The 19065-nt window shown below is 56.2% G+C and overlaps 1 protein-coding gene across 2 annotated transcripts in view; it reads left to right on the plus strand.

Moving 5' to 3' along the window:
* The window catches only part of SHANK2 (SH3 and multiple ankyrin repeat domains 2), a 453317-nt gene that overhangs the window by 259397 nt on the left and 174855 nt on the right, over positions 1-19065 (plus strand). For both annotated transcript variants that reach the window (XM_060160929.1, XM_060160930.1), the window contains one exon: positions 16319-16394. In XM_060160929.1, the coding sequence (XP_060016912.1) occupies positions 16319-16394 (76 nt within the window). The remainder of the gene's footprint in view (positions 1-16318; positions 16395-19065) is intronic.

A 19065-nucleotide genomic window follows, 5' to 3' on the forward strand; every position in this document is an offset into this window, starting at 1 on the left:
CTCTCCCCGCTAATGGCATGCGTAATTGCACTGGTTTTCCAGGCGTCCTTCACCCGTACTTATTTAGACTAGTGACTGATGCATTGCCATGGAAACCGGCACTAGGAAAAAAAAAAAAACCATCCCCAGTACAGTGGGAAGTGAGAGGATGCGGCTCCAACCTGGAGCTTACAACTTGTGTCAAAGAACCGAATTTTCAGCCGATCCCAGCGTGTGGTCTCCAAAAGTCAAATCTGCGAACCTCCCCGTGGATTAAACACTCGGAGCCGTCTTTCTTCTTCCTCTGATTTTTCCCCCCTTTTGTTCCGCGATTCTGACCCCAGAGGGCTGCAACTTTTTTCCTCTTGGATTAATGGACAATAGCAGATGAGGCCGGCCTCGTGGACGCGGGCTCCGCATGGACCCGGACAAGCAGTGGGACCAGCCTGAGTGAGATGGTCACACCCAGGTTAGAGATGATGGCTGAGAATTCCCGGTTCAAGAAGAAAGTTCATTTTGGAGGTACGATGCCGTCTCCGGGACCTGCTCCGGGTGGATGTGCTGAGTCTTTGTTCTTGACCCTCCGGGGATGGTGGCGCGGCAGGTCTGCCAGTCCTGCCGGTGCTGGGTGAGACAGGGTGGCTGGCTGTGTAGGCGATGGCTTTGCACTGGGTGTGTTTTAAAATTACTGTATTTCTGGTGGTTGTGTTTCACCAGGGAAGGCTATTGTTTCCATAACGGCTTCCCACTGCTCCCGAGATAGAAGGGAAGGTCAAGGTAGCCGTCAGATCACCCGGGCAGACTCCGGCCTCTCCCAGGGCCCTTCCCGTATTCTCAGGAGTCCTTTCGAGCACCCAGGCGGGGTTAAGACCAACTGGAGCATCTATTCCTGGTCAGCAGTTACTAAACTCCAAGGGAGGACGACTGCATTGTGTGTTGCTGTGACTTCAATGCATAGATTTGTCCAGGATTCCTGTGTGTTCTCCCTGACAAACTGTATGGTACCTCCCCTCAGACTGGAGCAGGGCAGTGTGCCTCCCCGCCTGTCCAGCCGGCCCTCCTTCAAAGAAGGCATGGCCACTGTGGTTTTGGTTCGGTTTTTGTTTTAATCAAGTGGACTGGGTGCTCATCCACCGTTGTAGCCGTTGAGACAAGAAAACACCATCTGTATTTTCAGATTGCATCGCCTTCTTCACTTTCTACAGTTGGTTGTTACCAACTGTTCCCTCTCACTCCCAGAAGTGGAGGACAGAGGACACGGCTGGCTTGCAAGGGCTCCGGCCGGGGAGCTTGGCGACCTGGTCGGATAAGACGCGTCTCCTTGAAGGAGCCCCCTGCCAGGTGTCACTCTGAGGTGCGCAAAGAGGGGTGGGGCCACGGATGGTCGAGGCTCCGGCGACCCCCCTCTTCCCAGTCCCCTCTGCTGGTCCTGACCCACCAGTGTCTGTCAGGGACGTGTAGCATCTTTGGGGGGCAGTTTGGTGGGTTACAGGATATAAGTACCTTAGAGGCTGGTACCACTTGTAAGGTCACTGCCAGGGTGGGTCTTTGCGCCATCCTTTAGCGCCATTGGAATCCACTTAACCCTCCCCCCAACCCACCCTGCTCCTTCTAGGGATGAATCCAGTCGCTCCCTTGGTCCTGAACCGTGCTTAGCCCAAGATGTACCTGCCTCGACGCCGAGCTGGGAAGACTCAGCTGCCTTCCCACACACACAGGGCGGTTTCCTTGCGCTCAACAGGTCCCTTTTGCTCTGTGTCCTATTTCCTAAGCCTCAGCTGCCAGTGCCCCTAAAAAAGATTTTAAGGGACTAAAAAGAATCCTTCCACCCCCAGTCGGTTCCTGGGTTTAAATCCAGCTCTACTGTTCACACTTGTGTGCCCTTGGGCATCTCACTTCACCTTTCTGGGCCCCGGCGGTGGGAGGTGCCTAACCCTGCCTCGGGTGTTGTAAGGTTGGAGAGAGGGGCTCTACAGCGGGGGCTCCCCTGCACCTCGGTTCTGTGCCAGGCGCTGCAGTTGGCAGGGAAAGGCTGCAGTCAAGTGGGACCTACGAGGTGATGATTTCTGGGGGGAGGTCTTGATGTTGGAGGGGCGGGCGTTGGGCGGAGGCAGTGGGCTGGGGAAGCAAAAGCAGGGTCAGTCCAGGTATCCTGGCAGGACAGAGGGAGGAGCGCTGCTGCTCCCCCGGGGCCTGGCTGCTGGATTCAGTGCCAGAAAAGTCTTTTCCAGGTCCTGGCGTGTTTTCAAACACCCTGCCCCTCTGCACGGTCGCACCAGCTTCCCCCGGCCCCTGCGCGTTCGCCGTGATGGAGAAGGAGGAGCAGGGCCTCCTCGGCTTGGACACTGCAGCCCAGCTTAGCAACAACGTGCCGTCAGCCTCCTCCCTTTACTGTAATTTCCATTTAAACTGCCTGTCTGGCTCCATGTATTGGTATAAATGCTTCCACTGAGCCGCCTGGGCTGATTTTTTTTTTTTTTTTTTTAATTCTAATTACTAGAGTAGAAAGCAACTCATTGACAGCCAGCAGCTTCTTTCATTTGTCCAGCCAGTTTGGGAGGGTGCAGATCGGGGAAACGTGGCCAGGAACCCAGCTTAGTCAGCTTCCCTCCAGTGGTGCCCCAGCCTCGCTTGGCCCAAGGTTGGCGAGACGGGGAGAGAGGTGGGCGAAGCAGAGCTTCAGACCCCCGGTCACAGCGCCGGCTGTCCGGGCAGGAGACGTCCGATGAGTGAATGGGGATCTTGGTGTCGGGAGGTGCCTCCCCGCACCGTGGCCTTGGACAAGTCCCACTCATTCTCAGATGGGGGTCCTGAATCTGAAAGCCTGGGGTCCAGGTTTCCTACATTCCCTAGTAATTTTCAAGGGCAGCCTCGTAAATCATCTTCTGCAGGGAACTACTCATCTCGAAGGTTTGTCCTTTAAAGATGCAAAGGGGAGACTTCCCTGGTGGTCCAGTGGTTGAGACTTCACCTCCTAATCCAGAGGATGTGGGTTCGATCCCTGGTCGGGGAGCTAGGATCCCACATGCCTTGGGGCCAAAAAACCAAAACAGAAAACAGAAACAATAGTGTAACAAATTCAATAAAGACTTTTAAAATGGTCTACATCAAAAAAGGAAATCTTAAAAAAAAAATTTTCTTACAAGATGTGAAGGGGAAGATGCAGTCAAGTGCATGGCGGCCCCTTGAGCCGGGTTAGGATCCCAGCCCTCCGCTCACGAGCTGAGCGCCTTGCAAGCTGTCCCATGGTGTCTGGTCTTCTCCTGGGAGAACAGACATGCCTCGTGGAGCTGCCAGGTGGTGACAGCAGAGGCGTTAAGAGAGCAGCCTGAAAACCAGTCCATCACTCGTGAGCTGTGTGACTTGGGGTGGTCACTTAACCTCTCTGTGCTTGGTTTCCTCCCCTGTAACAACAGCACCTGTCTCATGGGGCTGTTGGCAACTAAACCAGAGAAGATGTGTCTTTGCAGTCGGGATGGTGCTGGGCTGGCTTCCAGAAACAGAACCCTCAGGAGCTGCTACCTAAACACAGGGCTTTCCCTGTCCCACCCAGCAGGAAGGCGGGGCCAGACCCAGCTCTTTCCTCCTGCCTCAGTCCTCAGCCGGCTTGGCTTCCACAATCCACATGGGAAAGGGAGCCGTGCCCTGGGGAGGCCTGGTTTGGGAAGGAAAGCTCCTCCCAGCAGACACCTGCTCCCACCTCACTGGCCAAGACCTGGTCACGCGGCTGCCCCTGGAAGATGGCTGGGGAAGTGGGTTCTTGGCACCCCAGTCCCCACGGAGGGAAAGGAGACAGTGCTTAGAAATAGGTGTTGAGTGGCTGGCAGAGGGTGCTGGTCGGAAGGAAGGCCACCTTGGCACAGGGCAGAGTGGCCTCTGCTCCCAGGTGTGCTGGGCAGTGCAGGGCAGTGGTTAGGGCAACCAGCTGCAGGACTGGGCCACCTGGGCTGGAGTCCCAGCTGCTGCCCCGCCTCGCCGACACAGCGCAGGGCGCCGCTGCTGAGGGCGTAGGGCTACTGGAGCGTCGCAAGGAACTCACGTGTTTTGCACTTAGAACGGTGCGTGGCCACCGGGTGTCACCTGTGATGGTGATGGCGGGCGATGGGCGTCCACAGACCAGGACGGTGATGGCGGCAGTGATGCACCTGGGGTCCTCTCCCCCTGGCCCCGGTCCTCGTCCTCGAGCCCTGCTCTGGGAGGCTGGCCTCCCCCTCCCTTTGGGTCCTCCTGCCTCCTGAGCCTTTACCAAGCATCCCGGCTGCACCACGGCCACGGCCCTCGGCCGCGGGCACCCTCGGCTACCTGGCGCACGGGCTTATCTTGCCGAGGCTGAATGGATGAAGCGGGTGCTGGTGGGCCTCGGCTGGTGGGTGCCCGAGCCCCACTGCCTCTAGGCTCTGAGAGGGCTTCACAGCTGCGCCTGCTGTGGGGCCGGAAGACCGCTTCCTGAAGTTACAGCTACACGAGCAGCCTTCGCTCGGCGATGCGACTCCGGTTAATTGTCCAGGTGTTTTCTGTCCTCTTACAACACAGCGGTCAACGGGCTGGGATGACTAAGGGAAAAAACCAAGCGTGCTGGGAGTGCCCAGTTCTCTGAAGTGCTTTCCGTGTATCCTGGGAAGGAAAATCAGGCGCATCCCCGCACCTTCCTTTGCCTTTGGTTTCTGGAGTCCGTAGGTTTGGCTCTCATGTGGTGCTGGTGTGTTTTGGGACCCTACAGGGCTGGGAACGGCTGGCGCTCCCCATACCCACACCCCCATGCCCACTCTAAGGGAATTCAAGACACATGGTTATTTTTGAAAACTTATGGCAGCCCCTGCCGCCGGGGCCTTACCCAGCTGTGTGAGCACAGGGCCGGTTCTCCCGATGACACATGGCACACGTGTGCACACACGCTGGGGGGCACAGAGCGATACTCCAGGGAGCTGGGAATAAATAGAACCAATGACTCAGTTGCATGTTGGTGCTATAGCCCACCGTAGAGCGGCTTCTACTACTGAAGCCAAGATGCTTCCGGGGAGGAGAGTGAGGCCCCAGGGCAGGTGGGGCTGCAGGCCCCTAGGGGAAGGGCCGTCGTTTGTACAGAGCCTGGTTCCATTCTCTGAAGGAGGAATCATTGTGTAGCGGCCACAGGCACGGAGCGAACCATTTATCCACCTTTGCACAGAGGAGAGGACGAGGGTCAGAGGAAACAACAGTCCCCTGGGTCTCACCATGATTCTGCAGAGTCAGAAATTGAACTGAGCTCCTTTAAACAGGGAAATACACTTCCTAGAGAAGTACTTTTCTTTCACTTGGACAGTTTTTGACCTGAAAGCAAGATTCTGAGTTCTTTAACTAAGATGGGTTTAAACAGTTTTCTGAGCAAGTGTTGCCCCACTGTGCTATCCCTACAGGGATGGTCTCTTTGCGGTTATGGTGGGCAGATAATGGCCGAAGATGTCTGTGTCCTGATCCCTGGAACAGGTGACTACGTCCGGATACATGGCAAAGGGCAAGTAAGGTCACAGATGGAATGAAGGTTGCTAGCCGACTGACTTCAAGATGAAGAGTTGGGGCTTCCCTGGTGGCGCAGTGGTTGAGAGTCCGCCTGCCGATGCAGGGGACACGGGTTCGTGCCCCGGTCCGGGAAGATCCCACATGCCGTGGAGCGGCTGGGCCTGTGAGCCATGGCCGCTGAGCCTGCGCGTCCGGAGCCTGTGCCCCGCAACGGGAGAGGCCACAGCAGTGAGAGGCCCGCGTACGGCAAAAAACAAAAACAAAAACAAAAACAAACAAACAAAAAAAAAGATGAAGAGACGATCTGATCCTGGGTTATCCCTGAAGCCCCCTGTAATCCCAAGCGTCCTTAAAGTGGAAGAGGGAGGCACAGACTTCAGAATCAGAGTGGTGGGGGTTTGAGGACTCGACCCGCCGCTGCTGGCTTGGGAGGTGGAGGGAGGGGCCGCGAGCCAAGGACTGGGGACGCCTCTAGAAGCCGGAAAAGGCGAGGGAACAGGTTCATCCTGGGAGCCTCCTGCAGCCACGAGCCCCGCCCTCACCTTGATCTTAGCCCAGAGAGACGCCCGCTGGATGCTGACCTACGGAGCTGTAGGGTAATGGACTTCTGTTGTTCTGGGCCAGTAGGTTCGGGGTCATTCGTGACAGCAGCCATGGGGAGCTAATCCTCCGTCCTTAGGGGGTATGGAGTGAAGTCTGGCTATCTCTGAAGAGCAGGGTCCCTGTTTTCCCTCCCCTCCCCCTCGAGCCCAATAGCCAGCGCCCAGAAGGTGCTGGATCAATGATCTGCAGCTGATGTAGTGATTGCACGAGGGACCCAAGCTGCCGTGGTGTGAGCATGAGAAGTGGCTTCAGATCAAAGTCGTGCCCCTCGGCCGGTGTTCCTCAGAGGTGAGGCCCTGATCTCCGTGCCCAGCGGTGGGATGGGCACCTGCCAGCACAGCGCCCTGACCCGCAGGGGTGGAGCTGGGCTGTGCAGGCTGTGAGCTCCGTGCCCCCTGCCCTCTGCCCCTGCCCTGCCCAGGCTCCAGCCAGCCCTTCATGTGGTTTGCCCCCTTTTCTGCATCCTGGGGTCTGGCCCCGGACGGGTCTGATGGTGAGCTTGGAGATGCCACCAGCCCCCCATACCCGTGTCCCGCCAGCCTGCCTGTGCCCACTGGGGCTTCTCCCCACGCTCCTGTCTGTGGTTCTCCGCAGAGAGATGGAGCCCATCGGCATCTTTGGTTTTAAAAAAGAAGAGTTATTTCTGTCTCCATCCCCATCAGTGATTTCTTTCTTCCTTGTGCTCTGGATCCTGCATTTGGCTCTCCAGCCGGGGCGCGGCCCGAACTGTGTCTGATTTAAAACCCGCCGGAGATCACAGGAGCCGGCATGGGAGGGAGGCGTGTGGATGAGAAGCTGGGGGTGGAGTCGGGTGGCCCTGCGCCCTGTGTCCGGGCAGGAAGTGTCACCTCGCAGGCTGGCCTGGCCCGTCCAGCTCGGCCAGGCGCTGCCGTGATGAGGGAGTAGGACCCCGACTGCTCGGGCTCCACCCTGCCCCTTCTGCCTCTTCAGGGTGAGGGGCCGAGAATAACAGCCCGAAGGGAGTGGAGTCCACGGGAGGGGCTGGAGCAGAGGGGAGCTGGTGGTGGGGTTGCGGAGCCCAGGGACCACTTTCCCTTCTCTCTGTGACTCTCTTTGTATCTCCATCTCTGTGTGTGTGTCTTCGTCTCTCTTTCTCTGTCTCTTTCTTTGTCTCTCTGTGTCTCTCTCTGTTTTTGTGTATCCTCTGTCTCTGTGGGTGTCTCTCTGTCTCTCTCTGCCTGTATCTCTGACTCACTGTCTCCCTCTCTGTCTTTTTCTGTCTCTCTGTCTCTGTCTCTGCTTTTGGTGGGTTGGAGGCTCAGCTCCAGAGGAACCCCCAGGCAGGACTCTGAAGGAAGCCGAGGCCCCAGCTCTCTGCATTTCTGTGCTGCACGGCGAGTAACCTCAGCTACGCAGCTCTGGACCCCAGCCCCAAATCGGCTCAGAGGTCTGAGGGTCAGCAGTGCAGGTGGGCGCACCTGGATTCTGTGCTCAGGGTCTTATGGGCCCAGAGTCAGGGTGTCACCTGGCTGGGCTTTAGCTGGAGGCCCTGAAGGAGGACCCCGTCCCCCCAGCACGCTGAGCTGTCGGGGATGAACCAGGCAGTGCGACGCAGAAGTGTTTGATCATCGTTACACGCAGTCTCCCGTCTGTGGCCGATTCAGGGTCTTTATCACAGAGAGGGGAGATGTCTGGACCCCCTGCGTCCCTAGTGCCCTCCGTCTGGTCGTGTGAACCCAAGGATGTTGGCCTGTGGCCAGGTCGGCGGCCCTCACTGAGGGCACGCTGCCTCCGGGGGTGTTTGGAACTGTGCAGGCCAGGTGTTGTCCCAGTCAGTACCAGCACATAGGACCTGGACACGGCAGCACCGCCGTGGTGGACGGGCCCCTAGCCGGGCCCCGGGGTGAGGTCCAGAGGTGCCGTCACCATCCGCTTGGGTAACGAGACCTACCCGGAGCGACAGAGTAGCCGGAAGACCAGGGCTCTTGCGGTTCAAGAAACCTAAAACCCACGTGAGCTGCGTCAAAGGAAGAAAGGTCCTCCACCGCAGGGGTGCAGCGGCCTTTCCTGGACCCCGAGAGTGGAACGTGGGGTCCAGCCTCCCCCGGTCCTGGAAGTAGGATGCGGGGGGAGCTTGTCAGGAGCCAGGCCAGCTCAGCCATCTCTCTAGGGCCACACATGCGTCATCACCGCCCCGAGCCCCTTGCCTCAGTCTCCCTCCTTCGCTTCTCCCCCACCCCACAAAGTGTTCCCACAGTGACAGCCTCTCTGCATGAATGGAGGTGTCCTCTGTTCACACGGGGAGCAGAGACTGGCCACTTCTGTTCCAGGTCCCCAGGAGGGGGTCTGATGGGCCGGGCCGCTCTGGGCAGCTCTGACCAGGGCGTGAGGTTCTGTGTACAGATATGGTTGGGGTCCTGCTCTGTCCCAGGGGCAGAAGGATACATTCAGAGAGGGAAGACCAAGACGTCTTCCTGGAGGACAACTGTGGCCGACAGCCCACCTGGGAAGGGACTTAGACGCGTGACGGTGTTATAACTTCACCACAAGGCCAAGGTCAATACTGCTGCTAGCCCCATGTACAGATGAGAAAACTGAGATTCGGGGAGCTTGTTTCCTGCCCAGGCCCCGCAGCTAGTGAGGACTTAAGCTCACGTTTTCTTGTCTAGATGCAGGCTTCCTTCCTGCCTTCCTGTCTGTGGCATCTCACGAGCGAGGGAACCGTCCCACGTGGGACCTGGGTGGGGATCGGGGCCGGCGTGCCCACGCAGCCTGGGCCCTGCTCTGGTGTTCTGGCCTCTCCCCACGCCCGTCTCTTGACCCGGCAGCCCACCTCCTCCCCACGCCGTCCTTTGAATTCTTTTTTGGCCTTTCAGAGTCTTAATAGATTTCTTGGAGAAGATTCCTCTTCATCAACAGTCACACTCGAGGCTCGGAGGCCATCAGTATCTCCCCGGATGCCCCATCCTGGCTTCCTTGCGAGCTAGACGGGATCCTCTTCCCAGCCGCTCTGCGTAAAGGGCTATTTTAAATGCTGACAGTCTGAAGCTTGTCATGCGATCTGTCACTCCCTTTCACGAGTCACAAGAGGTATATGGAATGGAATTTCCAGGGTGTTTTTTTCCCCCTTTCAATGTAGATTTTTCTAGGCCATATTCCAAGAAAAACTTTCAGGGCACATCAGCTTAATCACTGCGTGGTCCTCTCCTGGGAAATGGGGTTACGTCCCTAGTCGCATTGGTGGCGGAGGGGATGTGTCATGTTGAGAAGGCAGAGCGTACAGACGTCTGGTTTGATAGTTGAGTAAATGAGAGCTCAGAGCGACAGAGTGAGGTCCCACGCCATCACCACCAAGGTCAGGACTAGAAATCCAGTTTCTCCGTTTGTAGAAGGGCTGCTTCCATTCCCTTGGCAGTCGAAACTAAACTCAGTCTCTGGGCCAGATCCTCAGTTCTTCACAGTCAGACCCAAGGAGGCGACAGTGCCCACGCTGGATAAGAACAAAGGGTCCAAGAGCGTGTGGGTTTTATCCCGTTGTTCAGTTACTCCACAGCTGTTGATCACCTACTGTGTGCCAGGCTGTGTTGTAGGAGCTGGGGACCCAGCAGTGCAGTGAACTTTGAGCTGGGGAAGGAATGTCCCAGAGAGAGTCTAGCAAGTGCAAAGGCCCTGAGGTGCAAACGAGTTTGTCATGTTCGAGCAACAAAAAGGAGACTAATAGGGTGGGAGTGGAGTGACTGCGGTGGGGGCGGGGAGCAACGGGAGAGGAGGGTTCAAAGGCAGGGCTGCGTAGCGTCGGACCTGTGTCATCGGAGGGCTCGAGGAGGGACTCGAATTCCACTTGGAGACTGTCGGAAAACGTTAAGCAGAAAAGTGGCATCACCTGATTACATTTTTTGAAGCTCATTCTGTATAGAGGTTCAGGAGATGATTCAGATCATTCAGCAGTAGTGACTGCTGGCCTCCAAGCTGAGTGGGGCTACAGACATTTCCGAGCACCTGCCGTACGAAGCACTGAGCCTGGAACCTGGCCCAGGAGGTGGGCCTGTCTGTGAACTACTAGGTTCTTGCCTTTGAGAAGTTTCTACGTGGCCTAGGAAACAAACGAGTGAATAGTCCCCTCTTGGTTGGCTGGTTTTTCTGTCTCCTTTGTCGTACCCAGAGGCCTCCTCTGAGACATATAGAGGCCTGTGCTCTGTGCCGTGCTCTCTCCACGTCCGATGGGATGCGTTCCTGTCGTCCGTTGTGTGGTTTTCCATTTTCTCCTAGAAGGTGTGAGATCCTCATAGACAAGGGGCCAGACTCAGCCTCTGCCTTGATGTTGTCTGGGCTTCCTTTCTACTTTTGGTTGCCAGAAAGCCAGCTCTGCCACGCTTGAGCAAAACATGGAATGTCCTGGCTCGCGTGACAGAGAAGGCCACGCGTGGGCTGCATCTGTCAGCTTAGGCCAGGGGAGGCTGCAGTAACAAACAGGCCCCTGATCTCAGTGGCCTAAAACCACCAAGGTTTATTTCCCACTCACACCACCTGCTTGTCATGTGTCCCAGGGGGCACACCCAGGGACCCTGACTGATAGAATAACCACTGTCTCAAACGTTTTGGTTGCCATGCCCGTGGACAAAGAAACAGTAGGGGGGCGAGGGGAGGCGGGCCGGGGGGGAATCTTGGATTGGGAATTAAATGTTCCATCCACCCAGGAAGTGAAGTAAATGAGTTCTTCCGAAAACGCAGTGGCCAAAATGAATCGCAGGGATCCATCCAACCACGTGCCCAGAGGGAGGAAAGACAGAACTATTGAATGAGTCGCACTCGTGACCACCACAAGCCAAGACCCAGGGATTCTCAGCATTGGGCCGCTTGTGTCCCTCCGTCCCCCAGCCTCCCGCTGTGTGCAGGCTGCATGCATTGGCTGGTTTTCCCCATGATGTGGTGTGATGGCCACTGGTTGCCCACACCCCACGGCCTCCCACCTCACGGCCCATGAGAAAGCCGAGTTCTCCTTCCTCAGCATCCAGACCTCAGCACGTCTCAGAAAAAGGCCAGCCGGTCCTCCGTGGGCCATGGGCAGGTTGCTGGTGAAGATGCCTCCTCCCAGGTCCCCCAGTGGATGCTGACCCAGGAGGCTGTGCTGTGCAGTATCCCTGCCACCTGCCGGCTCGGTGACCTCAGGCAACTCACTCAACCTCTCTGAGCCTCACCTTCCTCAGCTGTAAACCAGGGATAGTAACAGTATTGAGCTCTTGCCCATAAAGCACTTAGAATACGCGGGGCCCCGCATGGATGTTTTGAAACACGACAGCTGTTGGCTGCTGTCAGCCAGGCTGGGGAGGCACAGAGTCGGGGGTCTGCTCACTTTAATTTGCAGTGGGCATGCCTGCCCCGCCCCCGAGCTCCTCCCCTGTTGCCTGCCCCGCCCCCGGGCCAGCACCTCCCCAGCTCCCTTCCTGGACCTCCCAGGTCACAGCCCCGCAGCGGCTGCCCCCCACCAATCCCCCTCCCTCTCAGCCTCCTAGGTGGGGGCCGCCCCCCGCATCAGCAGGGCCAGGGCCTTGGGCCCCGCCGCGTGGACCTTCTCGTGCCGGTGCAGGTTGGAGCGCCGGCTGAAACTTGCCGCCCAGGGGGCAGCAGCAGGGCCGGACGCGGCGGTGGGTGCGCTGGTGGGCGGCGAGGTGCGAGCTGTGGCTGAAGCCCTTGCTGCACTCGGGGCACGGGTAGGGCTTGACCCTGGTGTGGGTGCGCTGGTGCGCTGTGTGACCTCGAGGGCCACCTTGGAAGGTGGAAGGTCCCAATCCTCCGTGCACAGCGATAACCAGGTAATATAGCACTTTGCATTTGCCAAGCACCGTTCCAGCATTTTCCCTGTATTAATTCATTTACTCCTCCATCACTTCCCTGTGAGTAGGAACTATTATTATCCCCACTTTACAAATGAAGAGCCTGGTGACTTGCAGCCAGTAAACGGCAGAGCTGGGCTCTGAATTCAAGCCAGTTTAGCCTGCGAGCCCACATCCCTCATCATGGCACTCTGCTACTTCTGCAAAACAGCTACAAGAAATCCACTTAGCCCTGGCTGCTGTGGGAAGACCAAATAAGGTGAAGGACTTTCATTTACTAAAAAAAAGCGATAATTTAGCAAAGCTGCAGTGATGGTTAGGATGATGACGATGGTGATGATGACAGAGATGATGGTGATGTGATGAGGATGATGCTGTGATGATGGTAGCAACGGTGATGATGACAGAGATGACAGTGATGTGATGAGGGTGATGCTGTGATGATGGTAGCAATGGTGATGATGACAGAGATGACGGTGATGTGATGAGGATGATGCTGTGATGATGGTAGCAATGGTGATGATGATGGTGGCGGTGATGCTGTCCCTCAGGACCCCTTTCCTGTCCCTCGGGGCCATATCTCAGAGCAGAAGTCTGACTGTGTCCAGAAGCCAGAGGACAGGGAAGGCCTGTGCAGTGAGAGAGTTTTCCACAAAGCAGTTAGAGATAATATGATTCCAAAAGTTCCCCTTTCTCTTATAAAACAATTATGGTAGTGGAAGGGAATCCATTGTTTTTAAGGCCAGATTAATAACTTGTTAAATCCCATGTTTGTCTCCACCCTTCCCTCTTTTGTTTAACATTTTCTTGGTCCATGAAATCCCAAAGTCTGGGAACCACTGGCTAACTGACCTAGAAAGGGTCCCTTTCTGAAACATTTGTTTCCTCTGGCAAAGATGTGGACAGGTACACACAACACACACGCACGCACGCACGCGCACGCGCGCACACACACACACACACACACACACACACGTTGACTACGCTCTCTGCTCCTTCCATCTGGAACCTCTGACCTCAGCTGAGGGCCTGCACCAGCCAGCTCTCAGGGCCCAGCGGTTCCCTGGGCAACTAGCACAAAGCTGCCACGTGGGGCATAAACAACAGGCAATTAAGAGTAATAATAACAATTAACAGCCCATCCCCACGTGATTCAGTGGCTTCACCGAGCTACTCTGCTTGACCCTACAAACAGGTTCCAATCCCACTTAACCCTCCCGAGCCCAGCCCTTATGTGGGCTCCACGCGATGTCACAGGGCTGGCCTGGCCAGAGGCACTGCCTGGCCCACGTGCTCCCCCCCTGCACAGTGATCTGACTGCTGGGGCCCTCAGCCCAGCCCTGGAAAGTCAGCATCTGTTAGCTTTATCCTCACCCCACCCCCAGGATCCTGAGCCCCAGAGAACAGAGCTGAGGCCCCACCCCATCCGAGCAGCCTTCTAATCCCTGCATTTGGGGCACAGGGCCTGACCTTCAGGTGGACTTGATAAATGGTAACTAGATTTGAACACGTACGCAATGCAAGATGCCAGGGAGGAGGGGAAGAGGGACGCTGAACACCTGGGTACGTTGGGTCTGACTGCCAGACACGGGGGATGTGCGTGCAGCTCGGCTGGACCAATGCCCTCGGGCCACTCTGCCAGGGCGCAGTGTGTTTCTGTTTGCTGATTTGCAACGGACTGTTGAGATTTGCTCCGCAAGCTCTGACATTGGGTGTGTGCCAGGAGTGAAACACCAGAGGTGATAGAGAGAGAAATAAGGCCAAATCCCCACCCTCGAGCCCCGCAGAGAGCGCGGAGACTCGGGTCCTCTCCGGGGGTCCCTTGGTGCGACCTGCTGGTTCTGAACCTGGGCCCTGGAGCCCACCTGCCCGCGGGGGGCCCACCCTGCCCCCACTGTTTAGCAGGATGTGCCTTTGCATCGGCAGTGCTCGCCAGCACCATCTGTAAAATGGGTCCAACCGTCGTACTTCCCTCGCCGGGCTGCTGTGACCAGCAAGTGGGAGTGGATCGGCCCAGATGGCCACGAATTGTGGCCCAGGGGAAGGACTCAAGAAATGTTAGTGAGGACGAAGATGTTATTGCCCCAGGTTCTTGGACTCTTTAATCAATAGAAATTGATGCGGCCAGACGAGAAATTCAGACAGAGCTTTACTGGGACTCGTGCTGCAGCATAGGAAGAGAGAACAAGAAACCCCAAGCGGGGGCGGGGGGGCGGGGCGAGCTGGCTTCTTAAATGGCGTGAGGGCGGGGCAGATCGGTGGGCGGAGCTGGAGGAGGGGCTTAGGTGGTCTGCCCACCCCCTTGGGGTGCCATGTGCAGGGATCATGCGTTGTACCCTGCTTTCCCTCCCTGTACCTCAGAAGTGGCAGTTGGGCTTTTGGGTCTTTTTGCATCTTGTTGTTCGTAATTTGCCCCAACTGTGCATGCGAGTGTTTATTTTTATTTATTTTATTTTTTTAAACAGCCACCCCTCCCCTGGCCACAGTGACATTTTTTTAATTTAAATTTTATTTTTTTGGCTACGCAGCATGTGGGATCTTAGTTCCCCGATCAGGGATCGAACCCGCACCGCTTGCATTGGGAGCGCGGATTTATTTTTAGTCCCTTAGAGGTTCTTTGTATCTGTTGCTTGAGGAGACGTTTGTCCAGGGGCAAACACTCCGGTGAGGGGGTCCCGGGTCCCAGCCTGTCTCAAAGACAGTGATGACACAGCAGAGACACGCCAAGCAGAGGCGAGTGCCTCACTCCACAACGAGGACACCAAGGTCCTGCAGAGGGATTGGAAGGGTGGCGTGAAATGGAGCAAAAGCAGAGGGGCCACGCTTGGCTGGACTTGGCAGGACCTGCAGAGTGACACACGCACCCACTCCCTGGGGGCCGTGACAGACAAATGAGAGAGCATAGGAGCAGAACTTGGAACAGGGCCTGGTACCCGGTCAGCACTCAATTTGTGTCAGGGACTGAGATGGTGATGAAGATGTTGTCACCGTTCAGGGAATTGTAACTTTCGTATTGTTGGAGCCTCGGGTGGAGTGATGGGAAAGGGGCAGAGAGGCAGGGGGAGCCGAGTCACTGAGAACCCGGCCGCAGGTCCTTTAAGACATCACTAGCTGCTGTAACAAGCAAATCCCTGGAGTGTAGCACAAGGCAGTACAATTTTGTTGCTTCTTTTAAGAGCTAATGCACAGAGACCCAGGCTTTTGCCAGGAATCCCTGATGATCCCATCATCCTGTCGAGCCTGGGAGTCCTAGCTTTGAGCTGGGAGACACAGCAAGAGAGGTTAGGGAGAGCTCCCTGGCCTCCATAGAAGCCAAGCTTGGACGGGACACACGCACGGACGCACGCACGCACACACGCGTGCGTTCCATTGGTGGGAGCTGGTCACGTGGCCACACCTGGCTGCAAGGGGTGCTGGGAAATGTAGTCCTGGGCTGGACAGCTGCTCCTCCCAGCACCCCCAAGGCAACACCACACCATGTAGAAAGGAAGCCTGTGTTTTTGCTGCACAGGCTGCCTCTGGGCACGAGAGGAGCCAAGAGGTATCAGCGCGACCCTTCTCAGAGCCCTTGCACGTGTTCACTTTTCAGCCGAAAACGTGCATTTGGGTTTGAGTAAAATCCCGTTCACCTTGGAAGGTGGTGTGAAGGAGACTGACAGCAGAGAGGGTCACAGGGTTTAAATGAGAGCTTGAGCCATTTTTCCTGAAGCCAATCACATAATTTCTCTGTATTGTTTCCAGGGTTTGGGAAAGAGAGTGCCCAGGAGATTTTATTTGGGGGAAAATACCTAAACAGTAAATCATAAGCTGCTGTATTTCTTGCATTTGTGGTGTTGTGGGTTTTTTTCCCCTCCAGCTCTGAGCTATCGATTAAGTCTAATTACATCATTCATATAATTTCCCGTGAAATTTAAGTCGAAATTTGCTGAGTAAGGGAAGTAAGCAGGGGACTTAATTAGGAACTTAATCATGTTTTTTTGTTTGTTTCTAGGAGAAAGCAACTATAATCAGGAAGAATAACAATAAACACTTCCTTTCTCCCAAAGCAGTCATCCGCAGGTTCTCGGAGTTGCTAGAAGGCTCGGCAGCATCACCTGAGAGTACCGCTGTCGCGGATTCTGTGTGCTGAGTGGCCGGAACCTGCAGAGCCCTGTCTTCTTTGCAGAGAGCATCCTGCGCCAGCCAGGGACCCTGGGACTTGCCTCCATTTGGGAATGGAGCGCATGACTCTCCAGTAGTCAGCCTTGAGGTTCATCTGCGTCCCCCAGAGTTTGCAAAGTTAGGCCACAGAGCAAGGCCGCGTCTTCCTCCCAGATCTTTCCGCAGGAGAGCGGGTCTCACGCTTCGTAGGTCAGATAAATGAGGGGCCCGGCCGGCCTCGCGTGGTTTCAACATGTGGGGACCGTGACTTTCTAAACGATGTCTCTCTTCCCTCTCTGCAGAAACTCGTGCAGACCGCAGCAAGAAACTCTTCCGGCACTACACGGTCGGCTCTTATGACAGCTTTGATGCGTCCAGGTAAGACGTGATTCTTTCTCTGCCAGGCCGCCTCCGGTCAAAGATGCTCATAGGTGTCCTGAAAGCGCTGGACCACCTTGCATGGAGCACTTGGAACCCCATGGCTTGCTTCCCGCTATGGGTCCCCGTCACCCACCGCCCAGACGTGGGCTGGGATGATGGAGACCGCCGTCTTCCAGAGGACCCGCCCGAGAGGTGGGCTCTGTGCCGCCTGCAGTTTGGGGTCGGGCTGGAGCGCACTTGTGGGATGGCCAAGGGAGAGAGCTGTCTTTCAAGGAGGAGGAAACCTGGCGTTGTTTGGGGGGAAAGCAGTACAAATGGTAAAGATGACAGTGCTTGGCGGCCACAGGAGCCTCGAGGCAGCACCAACGTATCAGCATCCCCCCCCCGGGGGGTGGGGGGCGGAATATGAGGATGCCTCTGGGTTTCCCCTCCTCCAGCCCCCTACTGCCACCAATCTGCTTTCTGTCGCTAAGGATTTGCCTGTTCTAGACTTTTCCTAGAAGTGGAATCCTACAGTATGTAATCTTCCGTGAATGGCTTCTTTACCTAGAAGAATATTCTCAAGGTTCATCCATGCTGTAGCGTGTATCAGTGCTTCGTCCCTTTTTTTTTTTGGTCCCTTTTTTCGCTAATTTTTTTTACTGTGGTGAAATATAAATAACGTACAGTGTGCTGTCTTAACCATTCTGAAGTGTACAGCTCAGTGGCATTAAGTACATTCACATTCTTGTGCGACCATCACACCATCCATTTCCAGAACCCTTTCCATCTTCCCAAACTGAAACTCCATCCCCATGAAACACTCACTCCCCTTCCCCTCCCCCAACCCCTGGCGCCCACCATCCTACTGTCTGTCTTCATGAATGGGACTCCTCTAGGGACCTCGTACGAGTGGAATCATACAGTATGTGTCCTTTTGTGTCTGGCTTCTTTCACTGAGCATCATGTCCTCAAAGTTCATCCCTGTCGGACCAGGTGTCACAGTGTCCTTCCTTTTTGAGGCTGAATAATATTCCTTTGTATGGATGGACCACATTTTGTGTCTCCGTTCACCCGTGGATGGACGCTTGAGGTGCTCCTACCTTCTGGCTGTTGTAAACATGCGGCTGTGGACATATGTGTACAGATATTTTTTGAACACCTGTTTCCAGTTCTTTGGGGTGTATACTTAGGAGTGGAACTGCTGGTCACCTGGTTTTCGCGTTGACCCGGCCCAGCCACCTTTCTCCTATAAACAAGATGCGCTATAACAGAAATGCCATTCCCAGCAGAGTAGCTGGTCCCCTCTTCCGGGGGGCTTTGCAGACTCTCCAGGTCTTGCTAAGATTGTCCACTTTTTTACCTTGAAAGCCCAGGTTGTGATCGTTGGCCTGGCCACCAGTGCAGCCCCGAGAGAGCGCTCAGAGGCTGATGGCTTCCAGGGAGTTACACCCACCCCTGGCGTCTGCTGATGAATCTTTATCTGGGTCAGATGAGTCGTTTTTGCCTTAGCTGGAGGCCGTCTGTGAAAGTGGACCCTGGGCCCACGGTCACTGTCAGCATGCTGTCACTCTCTGCTTCCGTTCTAGCAGGGAGGGCGCCTGAGTCTCCGAGAAGCCCAAGAGCTGTTGCCATGGTGACTTGGAGGGCTGTCCAGGCTGGGAGTGGGGCTTTGAGGGAAAGAGGCCCTCTGGGTGCTGGAAGGGTCCAGGCCGTGTCTTGCCCTCAGGCCGTGGCTTTTGCAAAGCCATGTCCCCACGTGATCCGTTGTCAGCAGAGGGCAGCCAGCAGGCCACCCTTGGTGTGTGTGTGTGTGAGGGCGGGTGCGCGCGCACACTCGGTGCTCGAGACGGGCAGGGCTGACTGAGCTGGGAAAAGAGAAGACCACAGGGCCAGGCTGTCTGGGCCACGTGTCCTGTGGCTGCAACAGGCCAGAGCACACCAGGGATGCTCACTGCAGGTCGGCCGACAGAGGACATGTGGAACCGTCATAGCTGTTAAGTGGTAGGACAGAGCCGTCTCGGGAGATGATGAGCTCCCCGTCGCTGGAGGAAGTCAAGCAGGGTGGGCATCGTCGTGGCGGAATGTCATAGAAGTTTGGACTAAATGACCTCTGAGATCACAGCCAGGTCTGCATCCGTGTTTTGGCCCCAGATGAAGGCTTGCGTTCTACGTATATACTGACCACCTGCTCAGTGCCAGGGTCCAGGACCACAGAGGAGGGGGACAGCTGGACACACCTGGTTCGCATGGTAGCTTCTAAGCAGATGGTAGAAGCTCTGACCTTGACCGCAGTTTAGGAGCCAGCCCTCCTTTCCCACAAGAAGGAATCAGGCCGTGGGCCTCACTTGACGAGGCGTTGCCGTGAAAGAAATCAGAGTAACGATCGCGCTATTTGTTGACCTCCTGCCACACGCCAGCCACCTTGCACTGATCCCAGCACCGCCAACCACCCACCCTCCCAGCAACCTTGAAATTGGTGTCCTTCTCCACTTGGCAGGAGGTCTCTGGAGAGGAGACAGGAGGGCCTGAGTGTCTCAGACACAAGTGTCTGAGGCCATCAGAGTACAGAGCCCGTGCCCTCAGCCCCCCTAACCCCCCACCAGGGTGAAGATGTTACTGCCCCAGGCTGGCCAAGGGATCAGCCTGGGATTGAGGAAAGCTAGTTCAGGACAGAACCATCGCCCTG

This window comes from Lagenorhynchus albirostris, chromosome 9 (genome assembly GCF_949774975.1).
Source record: "Lagenorhynchus albirostris chromosome 9, mLagAlb1.1, whole genome shotgun sequence".
Classification (NCBI taxonomy): domain Eukaryota; kingdom Metazoa; phylum Chordata; class Mammalia; order Artiodactyla; family Delphinidae; genus Lagenorhynchus; species Lagenorhynchus albirostris.